The sequence below is a fragment of the Oncorhynchus tshawytscha genome, linkage group LG01, assembly GCF_018296145.1.
Source record: "Oncorhynchus tshawytscha isolate Ot180627B linkage group LG01, Otsh_v2.0, whole genome shotgun sequence".
NCBI classification, from domain to species: Eukaryota; Metazoa; Chordata; class Actinopteri; order Salmoniformes; family Salmonidae; genus Oncorhynchus; species Oncorhynchus tshawytscha.
The window spans coordinates 17,753,474-17,779,952 of NC_056429.1; the positions used below are offsets into that span (position 1 = coordinate 17,753,474).

The 26,479-nt window shown below is 45.4% G+C and overlaps 1 protein-coding gene across 7 annotated transcripts in view; it reads right to left on the reverse strand.

Moving 5' to 3' along the window:
* The window catches only part of celf5a (cugbp, Elav-like family member 5a), a 364,846-nt gene that overhangs the window by 24,632 nt on the left and 313,735 nt on the right, over nucleotides 1-26,479 (reverse strand). For 3 of the 7 annotated variants that reach the window (XM_024396198.2, XM_024396270.2, XM_024396119.2), the window contains exons 5-7: nucleotides 22,051-22,130; nucleotides 5,312-5,485; nucleotides 2,918-2,941 (exon numbers count right to left, since the gene is read on the reverse strand). In XM_024396198.2, the coding sequence (XP_024251966.1) occupies nucleotides 2,918-2,941; nucleotides 5,312-5,485; nucleotides 22,051-22,130 (278 nt within the window). The remainder of the gene's footprint in view (nucleotides 1-2,917; nucleotides 2,942-5,311; nucleotides 5,486-22,050; nucleotides 22,131-26,479) is intronic. The other 4 variants (XM_042303708.1, XM_042303675.1, XM_024396321.2 and 1 more) reach the window with 3 other exon arrangements.

Sequence of the window (26,479 nt, forward strand, 5' to 3'; positions counted from 1 at the left end):
CTGGAAGTGTTGACAGAGATATTCAGAGTAATTTGGTCAACCAACTGGAAGTGTTGACAGAGTATTCAGAGTAATTTGGTCAACCAACTGGAAGTGTTGACAGAGATATTCAGAGTAATTTGGTCAACCAACTCGAAGTGTTGACAGAGATATTCAGAGTAATTTGGTCAACCAACTGGAAGTGTTGACAGAGTATTCAGAGTAATTTGGTCAACCAACTGGAAGTGTTGACAGAGATATTTAGAGTAATTTTCTTTTTCTACAACTTTCATCCACATTCAGATGGTATATTTATCCTCGGCAGTAGATAGCAAAATGTCTGTGGCAGACAAAGAGCTAAATACAATTGAAGTCTTCATCATCACGCCCATAACCTTTTCTCGCTACGACAAGAAAAAGAAAGGAAAGGAAGAAAAGAAACGAAAGGAGAAGAAAAGAAGCAGGGAAAAAGTTGCCCGTTGCTACAGCATCCATTCAGTGTCAGGCATCTGCTATTATGTTGCAACCTGATGGTTTTATTCTCTCCTGGCGCCAGCAGGCAATCACCTCTTTATCACATGGCAATTATATCTATAGCACTGCTCTGTGACTCGCTGACTCTCAGCACTGTCACATGTGACCCTTCCAGCCAGTCCTGCACAGGTACTGAGAAGGAGGAGAGAATGGGGTAGCTAGGAAGGAGAAGTGTGTGTGTGGGGGGGGGGGCAAGCAAAAGAGAAAACCCCAGTTATTGAGGTCTTGGACCTGCAGATTGCCTGAAACTGCAGACTGGTGTGCACTCTAGCAGAGAAAATCTGAAGACAATGGAGTCCACTGCAACTTCCTGGACTGAGCTTAATGGCTTCATTTGTTACCATCATGTATCTCCTTAGTGGGGTTTAATAGGGTTTGTTTAATCCCTGCTGCACTTTGCTGTGTGTGTGTGTGTGTGTGTGTGCGTGTGTGCGTGTGTGTGTGTGTGTGTGTGTGTGTGTGTGTGTGTGTGTGTGTGTGTGTGTGTGTGTGTGCGTGTGTGTGTGTGTGTGTGTGTGTGTGTGTGTGTGTGTGTGTGTGTGTGTGTGTGTGTGTGTGTGTGTGTGTGTGTGTGTGTGTGTGTGTGTGTGTGTGTGTGTGTGTGTGTGTGTGTGTGCGTGTGTGTGCGTGCGTGTGTGTGTGTGTGTGTGTGTGTGTGTGTGTGTGTGTGTGTGTGTGTGTGTGTGTGTGTGTGTGTGTGTGTGTGTGTGTGTGTTTGTGTGTGTGTGTTGGTTTGGGAGGGTGTCACACTTATAAGGTCATTTTTTAATGAAATTTCAAGATCCGTACAGTTGGCTTACCTAAATAAATGTTTTCTCTCTTGTATTATGTTTGGGACCTTTAATTAGGCATCATATAAAACATCCTCCTAGTTATTGGCTGTGCATAGTTCCTGCTTGTGCAATGAACTGACTGGTGGTGTTGATTAGACGAGAGTACAGGCAAATCAGTTCAATATCAGTTGTAAGTCCTCTCTATTATGGATGTTTTGTAAAACACATTCTCAATTTACATTTAGTTTTTATTGTTGATAATTTCCTGATCTGTTAGGTTGGGTTGTGTTGAAAAGCATCAGCTATATATATATATATATATATATATATATATTCTGACTAGTTCCAACAGGGGGCAATGTTTGTCAATGTGAGTATTACACTCATGTGCCTCCTACATCTACCCACACATAACTTTACCATTTGCACATTGTTAAAACAACTCCTTTCTCAAGTCATACATTTTTTCGCACATTCAACCTAATACATCTGTTTGGGTGATTTTGTGCCTCTAGTGTCGCACATCTCCAAGCCTTCCCTTCTCACATTGACACAGGGTTGTGGCTACCGAGTGGCGCAGAGGTCTAAAGCACTGCATCTCAGTGCTAGAGACGTCACTACAGACCCTGGTTTGATTCCAGGCTGTATCACAACTGGCTGTGATTGGGGGTCCCATATGGCGGTACACAATTGGCCCAGCCTCGTCCCAGTTAGGGTTTGGCTGAGGTAGGCCGTCATTGTAAATAATAATTTTTTCCTAACTGACTTGCCTAGTTAAATAAAGGTTAAATAAATTGTAGAAAAATTCAGCAAGCTGAAATGGCTGTTCTTAAGAATATACACATGGATTGAGATGAGAGGAAGTAGGGACTCAAATCAAATCATGTAGAAATATGCTCCATGTCTATTGACAGACGACAAGGAAAAATGGGAAGCTTGTTTTTTTGTGTATTTACACTGCTTCTTTAAAACAACTATTATAAGCCATTTGGAATGGTATAGGACTATCTTCCTTCTCTCTCCCTATGTTTCGTGAAATCACAAATGGGATGTCATCTGTCAAAACAGTGCTGCGTCTATCTTGAAAATGGCACATTTCTCATTTTTGGCACATGTTGTCAGTATTGTATCCCTCCAATTTGTGTTCACAACCCCCCTTCCCTGGTTTGACTAAAATCCAATTTACAGGCTGTCAGCTCAGCTCCATAATCCTATCCACTGCTGTATTTGTGAAGCAGCTCTTTGAATTTGCATTTTACTGTACTGTGTGTATATATAGGATCCCTGTAGATGTCTGTATTCCATACCCTGCTAGCTATATATACACTGGAAAACGAAAGGAGGAATACATACAGGATATTCTGAGATAAAGTTATTCTCTGTCATTGTGGATTTTCTTCTTGGGAGGGTGTAGTAGTTTATTAAAAAGTAAAGAAACATTTAGAGTGTAGTTAAAGACTGTAACTAATATCTAATAAATGTAACTATAATGACTGTAACTAATATCTAATAAATGTAACTATAATGACTGTAACTAATATCTAATAAATGTAACTATAATGATCAAATATCTAACATGACTCGAAACGTATCATTCACAAAACTTAAGCAATGGATTTGCATATACCCACCTCATTGTCATGCTGCAGCAGTGCCTGGAAAAACAAGACACATGTTGTTGTGTGGCATAGAGTTAGTGACAGAGTGTGTAGCTATGTGTGTATGCATGTGTGTATGTGTGCGTGTGTGTGTGTGTGTGTGTGATGGGGTGCGTGGGGCTCTGCCACAGTAAGTAAGAGTCATGGCCAACCTGAGCGGGACACAATGCTCTCCCAGCAGACCACCACCGCCTCCACCACTCCTGAAATATTTGCATTTCTCCACATTTCCCGGGGATGGGCTGCATTTCATGAATTGTAATGAAGGCAGAAGTTTTACTGGAGAGAGCACAGAGATGGCCTCGCAATTACTCTGGGACGGTCAATTTACACATTTCATACGGGTCCCCATGCCTGTGATATGAACGTCAGGAAAATGGGGAAGCCCCTGAGACTTGGGCAGCCTCAAAAATTCATCCTGGCATTTAGAGAAGAAGACAAAAATCTGCCCGTGCGTACAAATAAGTAAATAAAGAAAAAATGTAATTATTTTATAAATATATACATACTCTGTCTGCTGTGACTGGGGTTTTTATCTGTGTTGGACTGAACCCTTTTCTTAATTCCATTTCCCTTTAAGCGGCAGTAGCTCTGTCCGCAGGCTAAAGAGGTGTGCGTGGAGATAAGATTCCTATGTAATATTCTGAATCATCTCTGGCCCCTGGTGCAGCTCTGGGGCCCTGGGGAGAGGAGGTGGGAGTGGAGCAGCACTGGACAGGTGAGCTCATCAAAGAGCCTGGGGTCTGCCATGTGTGGATGGTGCCCTGCCCTGGGGGGTGTTGGGGGATAAGAGGGGTATGGAGGGTTGGGGGTTGTGTTAGTTAACTCACAGCTCTGCCCTGGGGGTGTTGGGGGATAAGAGGGGTATGGAGGGTTGGGGGTTGTGTTAGTTAACTCACGGCCCTGCCCTGGGGGTGTTGGGGGATAAGAGGGGTATGGAGGGTTGGGGGTTGTGTTAGTTAACTCACGGCCCTGCCCTGGGGGTGTTGGGGGATAAGGGGGTATGGAGGTTTGGGGTTGTGTTAGTTAACTCACGGCCCTGCTTTGGGGGTGTTGAGGGGTAAGAGGGGTATGGAGGGTTGAGGGTTGTGTTAGTTAACTCACGGCCCTGCTCTTGGGGGTTTTGAGGGGTAATGGGTTGTGTTAGTTAACTCATGGCCCTGCCCTGGGGGTGTTGAGGGGTAAGAGGGGTAATGGGTTGTGTTAGTTAACTCACGGCCCTGCTCTGGGGGTGTTGAGGGGTAAGAGGGGTAATGGGTTGTGTTAGTTAACTCACGGCCCTGCTCTGGGGGTGTTGAGGGGTAATGGGTGAGGGCCCTGCTCTGGGGGTGTTGAGGGGTAAGAGGGGTAATGGGTTGTGTTAGTTAACTCACGGCCCTGCTCTGGGGGTGTTGAGGGGTAAGAGGGGTAATGGGTTGTGTTAGTTAACTCACGGCCCTGCTCTGGGGGTGTTGAGGGGTAATGGGTTGTGTTAGTTAACTCACGGCCCTGCTCTGGGGGTTGTTGAGGGGTAATGGGTTGTGTTAGTTAACTCACGGCCCTGCTCTGGGGGTGTTGAGGGGTAAGAGGGGTAATGGGTTGTGTTAGTTAACTCACGGCCCTGCTCTGGGGGTGTTGAGGGGTAAGAGGGGTAATGGGTTGTGTTAGTTAACTCACGGCCCTGCCCTGGGGGTGTTGAGGGGTAAGAGGGGTAATGGGTTGTGTTGTTAACTCACGGCTCTGCCCTGGGGGTGTTGAGGGGTAAGAGGGGTAATGGGTTGTGTTGTTAACTCACGGCCCTGCCCTGGGGGTGTTGAGGGGTAAGAGGGGTAATGGGTTGTGTTAGTTAACTCACGGCCCTGCTCTGGGGAGTGTTGAGGGTAAGAGGCGTAATGGGTTGTGTTGTTAACTCACGGCCCTGCTCTGGGGGTGTTGAGGGGTAATGGGTTGTGTTAGTTAACTCACGGCCCTGCCCTGGGGATGTTGAGGGGTAAGAGGGGTAATGGGTTGTGTTAGTTAACTCACGTCCCTGCTCTGGGGGTGTTGAGGGGTAAGAGGGGTAATGGGTTGTGTTAGTTAACTCACGGCCCTGCTCTGGGGGTGTTGAAGGGTAAGAGGGGTAATGGGTTGTGTTAGTTAACTCACGGCCCTGCCCTGGGGGTGTTGAGGGGTAAGAGGGGTAATGGGTTGTGTTAGTTAACTCACGGCCCTGCCCTGGGAGGTGTTGAGGGGTAAGAGGGGTAATGGGTTGTGTTAGTTAACTCACGGCCCTGCCCTGGGGGGTGTTGAGGGGTAAGAGGCGTAATGGGTTGTGTTAGTTAACTCACGGCCCTGCCCTGGGGGGTGTTGAGGGGTAAGAGGGGTAATGGGTTGTGTTAGTTAACTCACTGCATGTGCGTAGGTGCTGTAGGTGCTGAATGGCAGGGCGATGGCTGGGTTGAAGATGCCAAACTGGCCGACCATCTGCTGCATGCGGCGGATGGTGCGCTCCTTGTCGGTGTCGGCAAACTTCACCACCAGGCTGGAGGACGCGCCCTGGGGGGGGAGAGAATCGGAGCCGTTCTGAGGAGAGAGGGACCGCACACTTAACCAACCAACCCTCCTCTGTCTGCAAGACCTCTATCCAGCAGTTGATATGTCAATCTCATTATCATCAACATGACATACCACACAGTCAGTCATTATCGACTACTATATGTATGTTTAGATAATGAACTAAAGAACTAGAGTTCACTTCTCAAGTTTGAAACAAGTCATGCGTGATAATGTAATTGGATGGTTTATTGGTTCAGCATGAGCTGCTCATATGCCATTAGGTCTGTTGTTAACGTCAATATTAGCAGGCTCCTCTCATCGAACATCAAGCTCACAGTTTTATAGCTTTCCAGATACTACATGACCGAACATTTGTCTTATTGATGATATTATGTCCGTGTGTTTGCGGTCTGCATGCATACGTACGGCCACACAGTCATATGAAGCTTCTCTATTTATATTGTTAATGTCCTCTTTTCAGATACAACCATAACCCTCCATCATATTTAACATAATGCACATGTCACCTAGGGCAAGGAAGCATAATGGGGCGGCAGGTAGCCTATTGGTTAGAGCGTTGGGTCAGTAACCGAAAGGTTGCTTGATCAAATCCCGAGCTGACAAGGTAAAAGTCTGTTGTTCTGCACCTGAACAAGACTGTTTCTAGGCTGTCACTGTAAATAAGAATTTGTTCTTAACTTACTTGCCTTAAGATTATGTGCATTAATAAAAAATAAATTGTTCACTATTTTTCCAATATACAGTATTGGGATATTTTCCTTTTATTTCCTGCACTAGAACAATAGGTGCTATCTAGAACCTAAAAGGGTTATTCTGCTGTCCCCATAGGAGAACCCATTTGAAGAACACTTTTTGGTTCCAGGTAAGAACATTTTGGGTTCCATGTAGGGCAGAGGGTTCTACAGAGGGTTCTACATGGAACCCAAAAGGGTTCTACATGGAACCCAAAAAATGTATCCCTGGAACCAGAAAGGGTTCTCTTATGGGGACAGCCAAAGAACCCTTTTTGGAGCCATTTTTTCGAAGAGTGTGTGGTTTAAACTTGGTCCAGCCACTCAAGAGTAAGGTTCCCAAACTAGGGACAAATGATTAATTTGAGATTGGAGCGGCTAATATTGACATCGGCAAAAGTAAGCACATATTGACCTTGGTGAAGGTGCTCTTCTAAGTGTTTCTCTCTCTCTCTCTCTCTCTCTCTCTCTCCAACTCTCTCATTCCGATCCAGCACTTCCACCTTCTCTCTCTCTCTCTCTGTCCAACTCTCTCAATTTGATCCAGCACTTTTCCCTTCTCTCTCTCTCTCTCTCTCTCTCTCTCTCTCTCTCTCTCTCTGCATGCTGGGAGTGATTGGTGCATGCTGGGAATTGTTTGAGTGAAGGAGTGCGTGTGTTGTGGAGAGTTAGATATTCACAACTTTCTTTCGGTTTGCTATTTCTTGGTGGCATTTTTTTTTTGTTGATGCATGATTAACGTTATTATTTTTGTTGTGGTAGAATTAAGTATTTTGTTTTCGTATCGAAATTACCCTGATTTTGGCGGGGATGGCAGCCCGAATGGGGATGCCGTCCCTGTCACTTCGGCATGGCTTTAGGTGTGTTACTGAAGCTGCTGTCACGGTGGAGGAGTTTCTTGTCGCCGTAGGAGAGAAGGTAGGCTATGAGAATATTGCGTATGCATCCCGGATGAATAAAGCTGTGGTGGTATTTCTTAAAGAAGAGTGTCTAGTTGATCGGATGGTTGAGCATGGTGTACTTCTTAAAGGAATGTTTATTCAAGTTACGCCGCTTTTTTCTCCGTCAACAAGGGTAACGATTTCAAATGTACCACCGTTTATTCCTAATGAGCTATTGGAGCGCGAGTTATTGCGCTTTGGGAAGTTCGCCAGTTCAATTAAGGTTGTCCCGTTGGGTTGCAAACACCCGGCGTTGAAACAGGTAATGTCATTTCGGCGACAGGTGTTTATGTTTTTGGACTCACCGGAGCAGACTTTAGAGTTATCGTTTAAAATCAAGTATGACAATAGATTGTATATGGCTTATGCTAGTACGGGTAGTCAACGGTGTTTTGAGTGTGGGGATGTTGGTCATAAGCGACATGCTTGCCCGAAAAGGGAGAAGGCAGAGGGAGGGGCACAGGTGGTCATCGTAACGCCTGGGCCCACTGATGTAGGGAGAGGTGAGCTGACAGCGGTAGAGCAGCCACAAGCACCTGTTGCTGAGGAACAAGTTATCCGTGTTGAGGGCACAGGGTTGCAACTTGTATTAGAAGGAAATGTTATGCTACAGAAAAGTATTGTTGTAGAAGGTAAGGATGTATCTGAAGAGCCAGTTCCTCAGACTGGTGAGCAGGTGCCCAGTATGAGTGCTGGGGTAAAGGAGGGGGTTCATGTGGAGCTAGGCTCCCAGGGAGTGGAGGAGATGCCCACTACGAGTGCTGGGGTTCATGTAGAGCTAGGCTCCCAGGTAGTGGAGGAGTTGCCCACTACGAGTAATGAGGTACAGGAGGGTTTGCATGTGGAGCTAGGCTCCCAGGTAGTGGAGGAGATGCCCACTACGAGTAATGAAGTACAGGAGGGTTTTCATGTGGAGCTAAGCTCCCAGGTAGTGGAGGAGATGCCCACTACGAGTGCTGGGGTTCATGTGGAGCTAGGCTCTCAGTTAGTGGAGAAGATGCCCACTATGAGTAGTGATGTTCAGGTGGGGCTAGTCTCCCAGATAGTGGAGGAGATGCCTGGTACGAGTGATGAGGTGCAAGTGGAGAGTGTTGAAAGGGATGTGGTAGAGGGGAGTCAGTTGTCTGTGTTCTCAGCTGAGGAGGATCAAGAGAAGGATATGGATATCTCTTTAGATATGACAGCTGCTGGTGCGGACTCAGTTTATGATCTAGAGGAGGTAAATGAGTTTCTGGATCAGACTTTTGGGAAATCTGTCAAATTTGTGAGGTCAGCTGTGATGTTACAGAAGACGGTGGGGTTAGACCAGCTGAGTGAGAAGAAGCGGTTTCGCTTGAGGAAATTTATTACTGCTGTTGCAGCAGCAAAAGGTGGTGGGAAACGTGTTCAGGTTAAGAGAAGAAAAAAAAATGTTGATGATCATGCTTCATAGGGTGTCTTTTTTCTTGTTGGTTTCTCTGTGGTTTCTTCTGCTTTTCTTTTCTCTTTTCTACATGGAGGTACTAAGGGTAGGTTCTCTCAATATGAATGGGGGAAGGGACAGGAATAAGAGGGCTTGGGTATTAGAAGTAATAAAACAGAAAAGGCTTAATGTAGTTTTCCTACCGGAGACACATAGCGATGAGGAAAATGAGGTTGACTGGGGTATGTGGTGGGAGGGGCAGCATGTACTCAGTCATGGTACTAATTTCAGTGCTGGGGTGGCAATATTGTTTTCCTCAGGCTTAGGAGTGACTGTGGTATCTACAACAGAGATTGTCAAGGGTCGGGTTTTATTGGTCAAGGTGGATGTTATGGGGTTTTTGTTTGTTTTTTTGAATGTTTATGCTCCTAATGAGGGTACAGAGCGTATTGCTGTATTTGATCAACTAAAGGAAATGTTAAGACAGTGTGACCAAGAGGGGTGTATGGTTTTAGGGGGTGACTGGAACTGTACAGTGGATTTTACTGTTGATCGCACCGCTGAAGAACCTCACCTGCGGTCAGCCACTTGCCTGTCTGGCCTATTAACTGAGTTTGAGCTTTCTGATGTGTGGAGAGTAAGGAATGCCAAAGTTAGGCAGTACACATGGCTAAAAATTAATGAAGGTCGTGTCAGTGCAGCACGGTTAGACAGGTTGTATGTATCTGAGCAATACTGTAGTAGGGTTGGAAAGTGTGCCATTACTCCTGTGGGTTTCTCTGATCATCATATGGTTACTGTTGATATTCACTTGTCCTGTCCACGAAGGTCATCACCTTACTGGTATTTTAATGTTAAATTGTTACATGATGTCATGTTTTGTGACAGGTTTTTGTTGTTTTGGGAAAAATGGAGGGGTATAAAAGGGAATTTTGAGACCTTGAGACAATGGTGGGAGGTTGGGAAGGCCCAAATACGAGTTTTTTGTCAACAGTATACTGCTCTGTCTCAAACTGAATTTAAAGAGACTATCAAGGCCCTTGAACAGGACATCAAATCTATTGAATTGAAGCTGCTCACTCAGAATGACCCTGGACTAGTCATGAACTTACAGGACAAGAGACATGAACTGAGGTCGTTTCTGCATGAAAGAGTGAAGGGTGCCTTGATTAGGTCTCATTTCGCTTCCCTCAAGGATATGGATGCTCCTGGTGCTTTTTTTTTAACCTAGGAAAGTCGACATTTCAACGTAAACAGATGGTATGCCTTCGTCTCCCTGATGGGAAGGTGACCACGAATGATATTGAAATGCGTCAACATGCCGTGGATTTCTACTCGTCCCTTTATAAGGCGGAGGATTGTGACTCTATGTGTACTGAACAGTTGTTACATGGTCTTCCTAAATTGGGACCTGAGCAGAGAGTCGCATTGGACGCTGACATTACACTGCAGGAGCTGTCCACAGCTGTTATGCAGCTCTCAACAGGCCGAGCCCCTGGCATCGATGGGTTACCATCTGAGTTTTATAAGCACTTTTGGGGGTCTATTGGGGAGGACTTTTATGAAGTGATGTGTGAATCTTTTCATGAGGGTTCTCTTCCTGTATCCTGTCAACGTGCAGTGCTTTCACTGTTGCCAAAAAAGGGGGATTTGGCTCTCATAAAAAATTGGAGACCTTGTTGCTTTGCTGTGCGCAGAATATAAAATTGTTTCTAAATGTCTCTCAAACAGGTTGAAAGAGTATCTGGGGTTGTTGATCCACAAGGACCAGTCCTACTGTGTACCTGATCGCTCTATTGTTGACAACTTGTTTCTGATAAGAGATGTTTTAGACATTTGTAAACTGTCTGATGTAAATGTGGGTTTACTTTCGTTGGATCAGGAGAAGGCTTTTGATCGTGTGGACCACCAGTACTTGTTTAAAATAATGAAAGCCTTTGGGTTTGGGGATGTTTTTCTGTCTTGGGTGAATTTACTGTATGCTGGAGCCTCGTGTATGGTGAAGGTGGGTGGTGGTTTAAGTTGCCCCATCCCTGTCGAAAGGGCATCAGGCAGGGATGCCCAATTTCAGGGCAGTTATATAGTCTGGCGATTGAACCAATGCTTTGTTTTTTAAGAGCGAAGCTTACTGGTTTCTTTGTGCCAGGTGTAACGAAGGGTCCCACGATAGCACTGTCTGCATATGCAGATGACGTGATAGTTTTTATTACAGGGGGTGAGGATGTTAAGGTTCTCTCAAACGCTTTAAAGGTGTATGAGGGGGCCTCCTCAGCTAAAGTCAATTGGGGAAAGAGTGAAGCGCTGTGGGCAGATCAGCTTCAGATGGGGTCTACTCCATGGTTACCAGGGGGGCTTCAGTGGGGCAGAGATGGAATGAAGACTTTGGGGGTTTTTCTAGGCTCCGATGTCTTTCAAAAAAAGAACTGGGAGGGTGTAGTGGAAAAAGTGTGTGCCAGACTGTCAAGGTGGAAATGGGTGTTGCCCCAGCTGTCTTATAGGGGACGGGTCCTGGTAGCTAATAATCTTGCTGCTTCTTCCCTGTGGCACAGACTAATGATTTTACAGCCACCAAAGGGTCTGATACAAGAGCTTCAGAGGACCCTTGTCAATTTCTTCTGGTCTGGGCAACACTGGATTAAAGCTGCAGCCCTGTACCTGCCACTGCACGAGGGTGGGCAAGGCCTGGTGGACATTTCCTCTAGGATCACGGCTTTCAGGCTCCAAGCAGCCCAGAGATTGTTGTACAGAGACTGTTCTAGCTGGGTCGAAACAGCCTACATATTGATGAGGAGAGCGGGCTGTTTGGGCTTCGACAAGCATCTTTTCCTCTTAAAGCTGGAGGGGGTGATTTGACTGGCCTGACTCCATTTTATGAGTCTGTTATGCAGGCTTGGAGAGTCTTTGTCAAGTCCCGTAAGGCCTGCACGCCACCAGGGATGTGGCTTTTTGAAGAGCCTCTTTTTCACAACACTGCCATCCAGTCCCGTGTTCTGGGTTCAGCTAGCCTACGTTCATGCCTGTTAGGCGTGGGGTGTACCAAGCTGGGTCATCTGATGCAGAGCAGGAGCAGATTGGAGGAGCTGGGAGAAAGAGCGGGGATCCGATCATCTCGTCTACTGAGGAAGGTCGTCGATGAGGTCTGCGATTCCTTGCCAGTGCTTCATCTGCAGTATGTGACTGACACTTCCAATTCTGATCGGTGGAAGGAGGGTCTGGATTATGTGTTCCCTGCACTGATTGTTAGTGCTGCGATGGGGGCATTTGAAGAGGACGTGGGGACGCTGCTTTCCTTCGATACCCCGGAGCTGGGGGAGTTCAAGGAGGTGGGAAAGAAGGCCATGTACAGAATATGTGTAAAGGTGTCCCATGCCTCTTCCCTGGAAGGGGTAAAATCGACGAGGTGGGCGGATGTGCTTGGTCCAGGTGCCTCTCCAAAAGGCTGTTGGCGATCATTATATAAACTGCCTATTGATAAGAGGACAGCTGACCTCCAATGGAGGATAATACATGGAGCTATAGCCACCAATATGCATCTGGTACACCTGGATCCTACTGTTGGGGAGGGGTGTCCATTCTGTGCTGGGTCTGAATCTCTGGCACATCTGTTTTTATTGTGTCCCAGGTTGGTTGGGATGATTGAACTGATCACTGATTGGTTCTCAACGTTGAGAGAGGTTTTCTCTTCCCAACTGTATATATTTGGGCCAAAGTACAGGTTCAGTCAAAAGGGTGTAGTTGTGTTGCTTAATTTTGTGTTAGGGGCAACTCTCTCATTCTGATCCAGCACTTCCCCCCTTCTGTCTCTCTCTCTGTCCAACTCTCTCATTCTGATCCAGCACTTCCCCCCTTCTCTCTCTCTCTCTCCAACTCTCTCATTCTGATCCAGCACTTCCCACCTTCTCTCACTCTCTCTTTCCAACTCTCTCATTCTGATCCAGCACTCCCTCCCCTTCTCTCCCCCTCACTCTCTCCCCAACTCTCTCATTCTGATCCAGCACTTCCCCCTTCTCTCACTCTCTCCCCAACTCTCTCATTCTGATCCAGCACTTCCCACTTCTCTCACTCTCTCTTTCCAACTCTCACATTCTGATCCAGCACTTCCCCCTTTCTGTCTCTCTCTCTGTCCAACTCTCTCATTCTGATCCAGCACTTCCTCCCTTCTCTCTCTCTCTCTCTCTCTCTCTCTCTCAAACTCTCTCATTCTGATCCAGCACTTCCCCCATTCTCTCACTCTCTCCCCAACTCTCTCATTCTGATCCAGCACTTCCCCCTTCTCTCTCTCTCTCTCTCTCCAACTCTCTCATTCTGATCCAGCACTCCCCCTTCTCTCTCTCTCTCTCTCTCTCTCTCTCTCACTCTCTCTCCCTCTTTCCATTTGCTGCGCTGCCATAATGAAACCAGCAGGTGCATCTGCCACACACCATTCATTAAGAATCTTCAAATGATTTAGCACTACATTTGACCTTTGTTGCGCTCCGCCTTGCCTCCCCCTCAAAACTGCCCAATCGATCCCTATAAAAGGCCAAAATATTACTCTGATCTGACAGTGTAGAAAGGTTGTGCGTCGGGCGAGATAAGAGGCTCCCTGAAATTGATGTGAGATAGTCAATAATAGCAGCGAGTGGTGGTGAGGCCGGGGCCAGGGCTGGGGAGATAGCTGCGGGCTGTGTTTGTGCTATTAGGGGCTGGGGGGTTGTGGGATGTTGTAGGGGGGTTGTGTGGTAAGCCACAGTGGGGCTACAGCTAACTCCCTGGCTGCCTGCTACACATTGGGGAGGTGGGGAGGTTTCTCTCTCTCTGCGTATGGTTGGGGATGACTCTGGATCTATTTGTTGGAGGGCCTTGGTATAGCATAGCCAACAGGCGAAGGGACCGCCTAGTAAACTACCTGTTGGGGCAGGCAAAAATGTCGGTGTGGAAGACCATTAAATGCAGGGGGTGCGGTGTGAGATGTGAGATGTGCTGCTGGGGAAGGTGCAGGCTTGGCTCACACTGGAGCATATATACTGTACAATGCCTTCTGAAAGCATTCAAACCCCTTGACTTTTTCCAGAGATCCTTGATGAAAACCTGCTCCAGAGTGCTCAGGACCTCAGACGGGGGCGAATGTTCACCTTCCAACAGAACAACGACCCTAATCACACAGCCAAGACAACGCAGGAGTGGCTTCGGGACATTCCATGAATGTTCTGAGTGGCCCAGCAAGAGCTCGGACTTGAACCCGATCAAACATCTCTGGAGAGACCTGAAAATAGCTGTGCAGCAACGCTCCCCATCCAACCTGGCAGAGCTTGAGAGGATCTGCAGAGAAGAATGGGAGAAACTCCCCAAATACAGATGCCAAGCTTGTGGCTTCATACCCAAGAAGACTCAATGCTGTAATTGCTGCCAAAGGTGCTTCAACAAAGTACTGAGTAAAGGGTCTGAATACTTATGTAAATGTCATGTTTCAGATTTTTTATTTGTACATTTTGCATGTGTTAAAACCTGTTTTTGCTTTGTCATTATGAGGTATTATGTATAGAAAAACAATTGAATCAATTTTAGAATAAGGCTGTAAAGTAACAAAATGTGGAAAAAGTCAAATGGTCTGAATACTTTCCGAAGGCACTGTATAGGAAATCCCATAAAATTGTCAGAGACTCCAGTCACCCAAGTTGTTTTCTCTGCTACCGCATGGCAAGCGGTACAGGAGCGTCAAGTCAAGGACCAAAAGGCTCCACAACAGCTTCTACCCCAAGCCATAAGACTGCATTAAACAATTCATAAAAATCGGCACCGGACAATTTACATTGACCCCCCCCACCTACAAGTATAGATTATCTCAACTAGCCTGTACCGGTGCCCCCTGTATATAGTGTCATGACGTTGGCCTGAGTGGGGGAAGTTTATGACCCCAATAAATACCTTTCTCCTTTTTCCTTTCTCTACTCTACCGATGTGACTATTGAAAATCCCTTTGTTAACATTGAGAGAGAGTTTGGTGACATCAAAAGATGGGAACGGAACCATATTTCGGTAATCCAACCAGTTGAAAATATGCGTTGGGACTTAATGAATATGATGTCAGTTCAGTTGGCGTCTGAGACATTATTACTGATGATAGGACGACATAAACTGTATCTTGGAAAATCTACACATTCTAGTTATCAGATTCACATGGAATTTTTGTGCAATTTAAATGTTTAAATATGAAACTATTTGTGAAAAGATTAAATGTAATTTTTAGCTTTTTAATGAGAAACCGGTTTGTCAGAAGAACACCACTCTGCTCACTCAGAGGCCCCGCCCAAGTGAACAGACATGGGTTCTAAACTATGAAACACACCCTTCTTTCACCACTATATAAACCCCTTGACGAAAATGTAACTTTCTGTTCCGAGGACGTTAGGGTGACAGTCCTACGTTAAAAGGGCTCAGATAATAAGCTGTTCCAAGGACTTGTGGACTTGAGGTCACCACGTTGAAAGGACAAAGACTACCTACAGAACTAAGCCAACCTTAGACAACCTAACAAAATTAGCATCAAATTTCAATGTGAAGGTGACTACCTACACCCCGGAAGGATGAATTTCGAATATACCAGCCAGAATATAGCATGAGCTTAAAGTATGGCAACTTGGTATGAACTTTTAACTCCTATTCACTAAAGAAGTGATACCTCCTAGCCGTCGCATTAGCGCAGCAACTGTAGACGTGGGCTAGGAGAGGACGGACAGAGTATTTGTTCTACCACACGACGACGGTACTACCAAGTACCCGTTCTACCATCAGATATTCTTCAGAGGACCAGAGATCCATGCTGGACCACCCAGCCTCCCATCTACCGAAGCGCAGCTCAGAGTAAATATTTATTGCATTCTCCTTTTTCAAATGGCCGGTAATTTAGAATGCATAAGATACTGTATTTACGATAGCATAGCTTCTCCCTTTGTTCCTCAGTCTTCCCACTCTTTCACTCAAACCCAACCCCCTCTCTTTGTGTAACCAGCCCTTATCCGCTAGGGTCGTTTTCCTTTATGACATCATTTGTAACCAATGTATGATTCATTCTGTGTATGTAATTTTGTGTGATTAGTTAGGTATTTAGTAAATAAATAATTAAAACCAGTTTTGTATTGCTGATTCAACTTGTTAGCCAGGGTTCATGAAGAATCAAGAATTTACAACTTTCAGATGAGATTGAATCAGGCGACGATTAAATATTGACTGCTATTGAGGTAAAAGATAACCAGGTCTTTAAGAGCTTATTCGGAAGATAACAGCTCTATAAACATTATTTTGTGGTGCCCCGACTTTCTAGTTAATTATCTACCTGATTAGCTTAATCAGGTAATATTAATTACAGAGAAATTATTTTATAGAATAGCATGTCTTAACACTTAATCCGGCATAGCCAAAGACACGACAATAGCCTTGTTATTCTTATTCTTCTTCTTAAATATTTTTTTCTTCTTGAACTGCACTGTTGGTTAGTGGCTTGTAAGTAAGCATTTCACGGTAAAGTCTACACTTGTTGTATTCGGCTCATGTGGCAAATAAAGTCTGATTTGATTTGATAGGGGGTTGATGAACCGTCTGGGGAACTTTGTAGGGGTGTGGGGTGTCATGGGGGTTCTAGGTACAGTGGACAGGGAAGGAGGCTTGGTTCTAACTTTCTAGGATTGTTAAAATGAAGTAATGTTTGTGCTTTTAATGATGTAACAATTGGGCCAATAAAGGTATTTAAAAACAATCTCTCTCTCTCTCTCTGAATTCACTATTGAGGGGGTTGAGAATGTGTCAATCACATTTAATTTTCATGCTCAACAATCTGGCTCGAGGCTGGGCTCTGCTTATGTAGGCGAGATTTGCAGGTTGCCAGAGATGCTAAAAGATCGTCAGTGGAGTGGAAGATGAATATAGATGTTTTTCTTCTCTTCCCCCTCTCTCTCTACATTCAGCCCTGTCTCTTTCAGCATCCCCTCTCCCCTGACGGCTGGCTAGCCATAAGTGCACAGCCTCACAAAGCTGCCTGCCTCTCCTCTCCTCGCCACCGGCACCACATTAGGCCCCTGCTCATTAAGTGCACTGTATGACTAAACAATGAAGAGCATGCACTCGTAGATAGTAGGGTGAGGGTAAAACAACACTGTAATAGAGGACACACACTCATCCTCCCCCTCATCTCATCTCCTCTCCAGACCCACAGTCCATACTCTGTCGTGAGAGTCAGTACAAGGTTACACATCCCAGTCATACCGGTAGAAGGGCCTTGTTTTGTGTCTGTCCCGGTTTTACTATCTGTCCCATTAACATTATTATGGGGTATAACTAGAAGCGAGTCTGGGAGCAGGGATGCAGCACTGGAATACAGGAATGAGTAGCAGTGGCAAACAGTGAAGATTTTACTCCACAGCACTAAAAAAGCTATTAAAAGGCCGAGCTGGTTTGCTTCTTCTCCTGCTGAGGAGGCTCCCAGGTTCTTGGGGAGGGTTGGAATATATAATCTGACAGTATTAAGTTGTCTGAGAGCTAGGCAGAGGGAGGATGCTGCAGCCCCAGCTTTCTTCCTGTCCTGTCCTGCCGTCTGGAGTGTGCTCACTTATGGAAGTGTGGTTAATTGTGGATTGAGTGTGTGAGTGCAATGCCAATGCAGATCCTAGTCTGTCTCCTTTTCTGTACTCTTCTATCCTATCAGTCTGTGTCTCTGCCCTGCTGTTGGCTCTCCCAGATATGTTGTATTGATCAGGGTGGATTCTGTGTGAACCCATAGCTCCGGCAGAGCCTCGGCACCTTTAGACTGCTACATGAACTCCATGAGCTTCAGAGTCCCTGGGAGACTTACAGTGGGTTTAGTAGCAGCCATCGTGCCACTGCGCCACACTCTCAGCCTCTAATACGAAAGGTGAAGAGGTTAAACATGTCCTGGTGATGCTTCACTAAACCCCCTCTCTCTCCTCTCTGTGGAGAGGTCTTTATTTCAGTCATCACAAAAGCCCTTCTCTTTAGATGTCATGTTAGAGTGGCCTGCTACTTCCATGTCCATTCCCATGTATGTTTATCTACCCAAACTTTTTCATTGGGCCTGTCAAGACATCACGGTGCAGAATCTCTCTCTCTCGCCACAGTACAAAGCAGTGAGGTGGATAAACTATGAAGTAAAAGTCTCATTCAATTTTAAGTTTCCAAGTGTGAGGCTGAACCCCCACCGGCTCAGAGCATCTAGAGTGGGTTCGGGAAAAGGGAGTAAAACTGTGGGAATAACACAGGCAGCTGTTCTTAGACAAGAAAAGAGGAGGAAAAGGACTGAGATTCAATGAAAAGTCATCTGTCTTTATGAGTGCTCCCTTTGCAGCCAGGGCCCAATTGGTTCCTTTCCAGCTGCACACACAGCACACCCCTCGTGTGAATGGTCCACATAAAGCTGCAAAGTTGCTTTAACGTTACACCTCCGTCTCTGTGCAAAACTTCAGAATAAGGTAATAAGGTTGAATTATCCTGTGCATGTCGTCATCTTACATAAGCAGCTGCAACCTGTAACGGACTCAAGTGTCACATGGCGAGTCCTGTAGCAGTGTCCCTGTCTCTTTGGTTTAGTCACAGGATGGCTTAGTAACCAGAACAAAGGTTCCTAGTTCCTACTCAACTGTCTCAAACAGGAATACACAGCCGCTATTGACAGGAAGTAGTTTAGTGAGTTCATTATTAAACTTTCTATTGTTCTGTTTCATGTTTATATGATCATTATGATAGCCTGAATCCCATTACTCTGCACTAAGTAACCACTGAGAATGAATTAAGGCACACTGTGTGTTTATTGCTTGGTTAGAAAAATAACAAATTAGTGTAATCCATTAGGCTCTGATTAGAATGTCATTTGCTTGGGAAGTGACACTAGGAAAAATAAATATTAAGCAATTGTTTAATGTGAGGAACATAGATATCTCATCCATGTGAAGTAACCTACTAACATTAAACTAGTCATTTTATTACCCTGACACTGGCTCTCATTCTATGGTGTTATTAAACTAGTGAAAGCGAGATCACACTCAGCTGTGGGCTTTGACTATCTCCTCTCAGCGTATCTCCCTGTCTGGCAGATAGCACAGGAGGTTGGTGGCATCGTAATTGGGAGAACAGAGTCATGGAATTGACTGGAGCGGAATGAGGGGAATGGTATCTAATACTACAAACACATTATTTCCAGGTGTTTGATGCCCTTCCATTTGCTCCGGTCCGGGCCATTATTATGAGCCGTCCTCCAATCAGAAGCCTCCACTGTCAGAGAGCCACAGTGTGTCCATCACAGTCTAAAGTTGAACCAATCCTTTCCTAAGCTCAAATGGAGAATAACTGGTCCTGAACCTGTTATTCTGTCCCGGGACATTCCCCCAGACACCTTCATCCTGAATCCCAGCAATTTGCTTTATAGCTCCAGCATTTAAATGTTTAATTGTGCGACGTCTTGAGCCATGTGAGGTCTTCTGAGCCCCGGGGCAGGGGCATGCGTGTGTGGAATGGAAGGGAGAGCCTGTCAGGGCCTCACATCTGACCTGTCATCACCTCCCACAACCCCATTCCACTCCTGCTTCTGACACACTCACACACACTCACACACACTTTCATAAATTTACACACAATTACACACACATACATATACTGTAGATGGATAGACTCATACACTCATGCACACAGATACACACTTAGGGATAGAGACATCCACCTATAGACACATTCCCTCTCACATTCATGTGCTCAAACAGTAACACACACATACACACGCTCATTATCATACACACACACATTCACAAGAGACCACATGCAATCACACAATCTCTGAACGTCATATCAACACACATGTACTCACTCAGATCCCTCTCACACACATATACATAGACACACACTTACACCCCCCAATATGAAAAAATGCAAATGTATTCGGCTCAAGTCCTCCGAGCTGGAAAATAAGATCAGTCAGTGAGCCTTTGACCCTGGCTGATGGCTGTATGAGGATGTGACAGAGAGGAGAGAGAGTGTGCGTGTGTGTACATTTGCCCGTGTGGACCTGTCAGTGCACAAGCATGTATATGTGTGTATGTGTGTGTGTGTGTGTGTGTATGGTTGTGTGCTTGCGTGTGTTCTGCAATGCTTGGGGGATCTGCTGCTTATCTGTTAAGAAACTGCTGCTGTTCGTTATAGTGTTTACATTCAGCTAGGCTCTCGGGTAGAAATTATTCATAGCCATCTCTTTTCCTAGACTGATCACTTCTGCCTTTGGAATAGCTTGTATATGCTGCACACCTATTATTTTGTGTTTGACATAGTTGGTATTCATTTTTTATAACATTTAAAATTAATTTAAATAGACCCTAGATGTGGAGAATTTTGAATAGAGAGAACAGGGTCATTCATTGCATGGAAGAGTTCATGATTACCGCCTGGAAGACACTGTATAGATGTACTGTTAGAAGTTCTGTAATGATGCTGTTCCATTCTCAATGCAGTGCTGTTCATGCAGATGTAGTCAGGTAGGATAATTCAGGACTGTCCTCTGAGTATCCCAAGCCCAGCTCAAGGCCTAATGGTGCACTGTCTGTCTGTCTGTCTGTGTAATCCTGGCGAGACGGAGCGACCGGGGCCAACACACGCCCATCCAAACCTCTGATACAGGAGATGAGATGCTGAGAAGATTTCTATAATCAATTTAGCCGACCAGGAGGGGATAAATCCTGTCCATTTTCCTCCTCACTCGCTTTTCCATCTCTCCTTCATCCCTTCCTCTGTTCTTCCTATCTCCCACCTGCACGCCCCTCCCGCTGCTCATACACAAATGAATCATTCAGCAGCCGATGTAGTGAAAGGTGGAGTAAACAAGTCTATTGCCTATTATCCCGGGAGGCCGGGAAAGAGAGAAGAGTGAGGGGAGAGAGGCAGAGATATACAGTAGAGGAGAAGGAAAAACAATGTGGCTGTCCAATACCACAGATCAGAGAGCACACAAGGTCCAGCCTATCTCCAGATTATCTCCAACCTATCTCCAGATTATCTCCAGCCTATCTCCAGATTATCTCCAGCCTATCTCCAGATTATCTCCAACCTATCTCCAGATTATCTCCAACCTATCTCCAGATTATCTCCAACCTATCTCCAGATTATCTCCAACCTATCTCCAGATTATCTCCAACCTATCTCCAGATTATCTCCAACATATCTCCAGATTATCTCCAGCCTATCTCCAGATTATCTCCAACCTATCTCCAGATTATCTCCAGCCTATCTCCAGATTATCTCCAACCTATCTCCAGCCTATCCTCACGTCCCCGAGTCATTTGCACTTATATTGACCTCAAGGTTTGCACCAAAATGAATGACCAAGTCAGCTAGCGCGGCGCTGTCTTTATCCACGTGTTGTGCCCCCATACAGTAAATAATAAAACCACGTGGTCTAATGCCGCAATGATGAAAGAGGGAGAGTTCAGGCTCCTGCTCCTCCATGCCTGGAGTTTCTCCAACAAAGAGAGTGTATAGGCTGAGTGTACTTCAGCCCACTGAATAATACGTAGCGCACAGAATAACTATAATGCAGCTTTAGAGTGCACAGTAAGTGCCCTTTGTTTCTATGCATCAATGGTTTAGAGGGGCCGGGGCTAACTGGGGCTAACCACCGGCCACAAACAAATAATAACCACACCTAGCAGCACCATTTGTTAATTGTGACTCTCAAACCCGGATCCGGGAGCGTAATCATCGCCTGACACTAATTAGCATAACGCAACGGACATCAATCTTCCTAGAAAATCTTCCTATTCATGAAAATCACAAATGAAATATATTGAGACACAGCTTAGTTAAAGGGTCTAACGGAAACATGGCAAAACATTTTTCACCGATAGCTCAACCCATTATCATTCCATGAGATGAAAATGAATGTTCAATCATTTTTCTATAATTAGACACGCAAAAACTACCAATCCCTTTCATTCTAAACAAGGTCTCATGCCCTGACCAACGAGAGCTGTTTATTATCTGATAGTTGGGGCGTGATAGTGACTAGGGTGGGTCATCTAGGTGATTAATGGTTTATGTTGGCCTGGTATGGTTCCCAATCAGAGACAGCTGTTTATCGTTGTCTCTGATTAGGGATCATATTTATGCAGCCATTTCCTCATTGTGCTTTGTGGGATATTGTCTACAGATAGTTGCCTGTGTGCACACCAGTAGCGTCACGTTTAGTTTGGTAGTTTGTTGTCTTTGTTCGGTGTTCATTTATTAAAGGATAATGTACGCCTACCACTCTGCACCTTGGTCCAATCATTATGATGAGCGGGACAGAAGGTTGATGGATGTACCTGTTTGCTTGTTGAAGCTGGAATATTTATGAGGACAGTTGCACGTTGTGTCGGTCAATAAAAACTGGAGGTTGATCAGTAGAATCTAATGTAAAGTTGCCGTTGTTTGTTCGTGTCGTGAATGTTGTATGTGGTTGTGTGGAAGGAAGGCAGGAGGTGTACTTACTGGCATGGTCTGGCTGCCATGGAGGGCACTGATTGCAGACTGGGCCTCCGCGTGTGTGGAGAACTTTACAAAGGCACAGCCTGAAAAACACACACACACACACACACACACACACACACACACACACACACACACACACACACACACACACACACACACACACACACACACACACACACACACACACACACACACACACACACACACACAGGGAGGGAGAAAGAGGCAGGGTGCCGGCACGCACAAACACGCACGCACACACACACATACACACAGGAAGTGAATAAAAGGCAGGGTGCCTTTACTAAACACTGTGAAGAGAAGCGCGTCAAAACATTTCAGGGAGGCACAGAGACTCCCATTGCACAGCAGGCTGCTCCTCCCCAGGCTGCTCAAGCTGCAGGCTCTTGTACAGATTGCACTGATGAAGCAGAAAAGCATGCTATTTAGCACCACATGCCTGTCTGTGCATATTAAATACAGACCCAGTGAAATACATATTGTCTTAAGTCGTCATTATGCATTAGTCTACAGTTCCTGGAAAGAAGCTAAACATGTTGAAGGGACTAATGCCGGTTGGATCAGGACCTGCAGTGAAGGAACCCAGGGGGGTAAACCTAGAGAATTACTGCATCTTTAAGTGTGGTCTTATCAAACGCTCTTCTCCTGTCTACCTCTGGACAAAATAATTGAGCCTGATAATATACTGTATAAATAAATATGTATGTAACTTAGTTGACAGTTAACAGTTAGTTGACAGACAGGTATCCATAAACATCTGTAAATCTTTGTTTTTGTAAAGGATTGCATTATCTGACTTATATGACACTGATGTTCATTCACATTACCCAAACAGAGTATAGCAGGGACTAAATCTTACCTCCCCTACAACCTTAAAAAAGGTTTCCAAAAGGGTTCTTCGGCTGTCCCCATAGGAGAACCCTTTTTGGTTCTAGGTAAAACACTTTTAGGTTCCAGGTAGAACCCTCTGTGGAAAGGGTTCCTCATGGAACCCAAAACGGTTCTAATTGGAACCAAAAGGGTTCTACCTGGAACCAACAAGGGTACTTCAAAGGGTTATTTTTTTTAAAGAATGTAGTTGCCCCAGTGTCTCGCAAAGAACAACGCAATTGTTATGACATCCGCCATTCCCTCTTCTGTACGACTGTCGAGTCACAATGCCAGGACCTCAACCTCCACAACATTCCACAACAATTTTCATAAGCATTGGCATGGGACAGAGACATTTCAGAGACATGAAGAAGCAGGGCTCCCACTGCTATTTACTGCATGCCAGAAGGTATTGGTTTCTACTAGACTGTGTGCCAGTTGCCTGGGTTGACAGACCATGGGGCCTGGGTCGTTCAATGAAAATAGTGCCTATTCCATCCCTTTGATGTTTTAAGTAGTAATTGTTCACCAATATTGAATTTTAAAAGCATGTTATATTAAATGAGATGCCCTTATAGACCTCATGGAGAATTGCGATTTCTTTTTATGAATAAAGACTTGCTAAAGTGACAAAATTCTGCCTTTTAACATGTCCCCTCGTGTACCATCTGCAAACCCTCTGTAAACCCTCTGTAAACCCTCTGTAAAACCTCTGTAAACCCTCTGTAAACCTCTAGGAAGATGTTAACATGTCCCTTCGTGCACCCTCTGTAAACCTCTAGGAAGATGTTAACATGTCCCTTCGTGCACCCTCTGTAAACCTCTAGGAAGATGTTAACATGTCCCTTCGTGCACCCTCTGTAAACCTCTAGGAAGATGTTAACATGTCCCTTCGTGCACCCTCTGTAAACTTCTAGGAAGATGTTAACATGTCCCTTCGTGTACCATCTGTAAACTTCTAGGAAGATGTTAACATGTCCCTTCGTGCACCCTCTGTAAACTTCTAGGAAGATGTTAACGGTGTCCTGTGTGAATCTAAGTGTGCGTTCTCTAATTCTCTCTTTCTCTCTCTCTCTCTCTCTCTCTCTCGGAGGACCTGAGCCCTAGGACCATGCCCCAGGACTACCTGACATGATGACTCCTTGCTGTCCCCAGTCCACCTGGCCGTGCTGCTGCTCCAGTTTCAACTGTTCTGCCTTATTATTATACGACCATGCTGGTCATTTAGGAACATTTGAACATCTTGGCCATGTTCTGTTATAATCTCCACCCGGCACAGCCAGAAGGGGACTGGCCACCCCACATAGCCTGGTTCCTCTCTAGGTTTCTTCCTAGGTTTTGGCCTTTCTAGGGAGTTTTTCCTACCCACCGTGCTTCTACACCTGCATTGCTTGCTGTTTGGGGTTTTAGGCTGGGTTTCTGTACAGCACTTTGAGATATCAGCTGATGTACGAAGGGCTATATAAATAAATTTGATTTGATTTAACATGTCCCTTCGTGCACCTTCTGTAAACTTCTAGGAAGATGTTAACATGTCCCCTCCTGCACCCTCTGTAAACCCTCTGTAAAGCCTCTGTAAACCCTCTGTAAACCTCTAGGAAGATGTTAAAATGTCCCTTTGTGCACCCTCTGTAAACTTCTAGGAAGATGTTAACATGTCCCTTCGTGCACCCTCTGTAAACTTCTAGGAAGATGTTAACATGTCCCCTCCTGCACCCTCTGTAAACCCTCTGTAAAGCCTCTTAAACCCTCTGTAAACCCTCTGTAAACCCTCTGTAAACCCTCTGTAAACCTCTAGGAAGATGTTAAAATGTCCCTTCGTGCACCCTCTGTAAACTTCTAGGAAGATGTTAACATGTCCCTTCGTTTCTGTAAACTTCTAGGAAGATGTTAACATGTCCCCTCCTGCACCTTCTGTAAACTTCTAGGAAGATGTTAACATGTCCCCTCCTGCACCCTCTGTAAACCCTCTGTAAAGCCTCTGTAAACCCTCTGTAAACCTCTAGGAAGATGTTAAAATGTCCCTTTGTGCACCCTCTGTAAACTTCTAGGAAGATGTTAACATGTCCCCTCCTGCACCCTCTGTAAACCATCTGTAAACCTCTAGGAAGATGTTAAAATGTCCCTTTGTGCACCCTCTGTAAACTTCTAGGAAGATGTTAACATGTCCCCTCCTGCACCCTCTGTAAACCCTCTGTAAACTTCTAGGAATATGTTAACATGTCCCCCTGCACCCTCTGTAAACCCTCTGTAAACTTTTAGGAAGATGTTAACATGTCCCCCTGCACCCTCTGTAAACCCTCTGTAAACTTCTAGGAAGATGTTAACATGTCCCCTCCTGCACCCTCTGTAAACCCTCTGTAAACTTCTAGGAAGATGTTAACATGTCCCCCTGCACCCTCTGTAAACCCTCTGGAAACTTCTAGGAAGATGTTAACATGTCCCCTCCTGCACCCTCTGTAAACCCTCTGTAAACTTCTAGGAAGATGTTAACATGTCCCCTCGTGCACCCTCTGTAAACCATCTGGAAACTTCTAGGAATATGTTAACATGTCCCCCCCTGCACCCTCTGTAAACCCTCTGTAAACTTCTAGGAAGATGTTAACATGTCCCCTCCTGCACCTTCTGTAAACCATCTGGAAACTTCTAGGAAGATGTTAACATTTCCCATCCTGCACCCTCTGTAAACCCTCTGGAAACTTCTAGGAAGATGTTAACATGTCCCCTCTTGCACCCTCTGTAAACCCTCTGTAAACTTCTAGGAATATGTTAACATGTCCCCTCCTGCACCCTCTGTAAACTTCTAGGAAGATGTTAACATGTCCCCTCGTGCACCCTCTGTAAACTTCTAGGAAGATGTTAACATGTCCCCTCCTGCACCCTCTGTAAACTTCTAGGAAGATGTTAACATGTCCCCTCATGCACCCTCTGTAAACTTCTAGGAAGATGTTAACATGTCCCCTCGTGCACCCTCTGTAAACCCTCTGTAAACTTCTAGGAAGATGTTAACATGTCCCCTCGTGCACCCTCTGTAAACTTCTAGGAAGATGTTAACATGTCCCTTCGTGCACCCTCTGTAAACTTCTAGGAAGATGTTAACATGTCCCCTCCTGCACCCTCTGTAAACCATCTGGAAACTTCTAGGAAGATGTTAACATGTCCCCTCCTGCACCCTCTGTAAACCCTCTGGAAACTTCTAGGAAGATGTTAACATGTCCCCTCCTGCACCCTCTGTAAACCCTCTGTAAACTTCTAGGAAGATGTTAACATGTCCCCTCCTGCACCCTCTGTAAACCCTCTGTAAACTTCTAGGAAGATGTTAACATGTCCCCTCGTGCACCCTCTGTAAACCCTCTGGAAACTTCTAGGAACATGTTAACATGTGCCCTCCTGCACCCTCTGTAAACCCTCTGTAAACTTCTAGGAAGATGTTAACATGTCCCCTCGTGCACCCTCTGTAAACCCTCTGGAAACTTCTAGGAACATGTTAACATGTGCCCTCTTGCACCCTCTGTAAACCCTCTGTAAACTTCTAGGA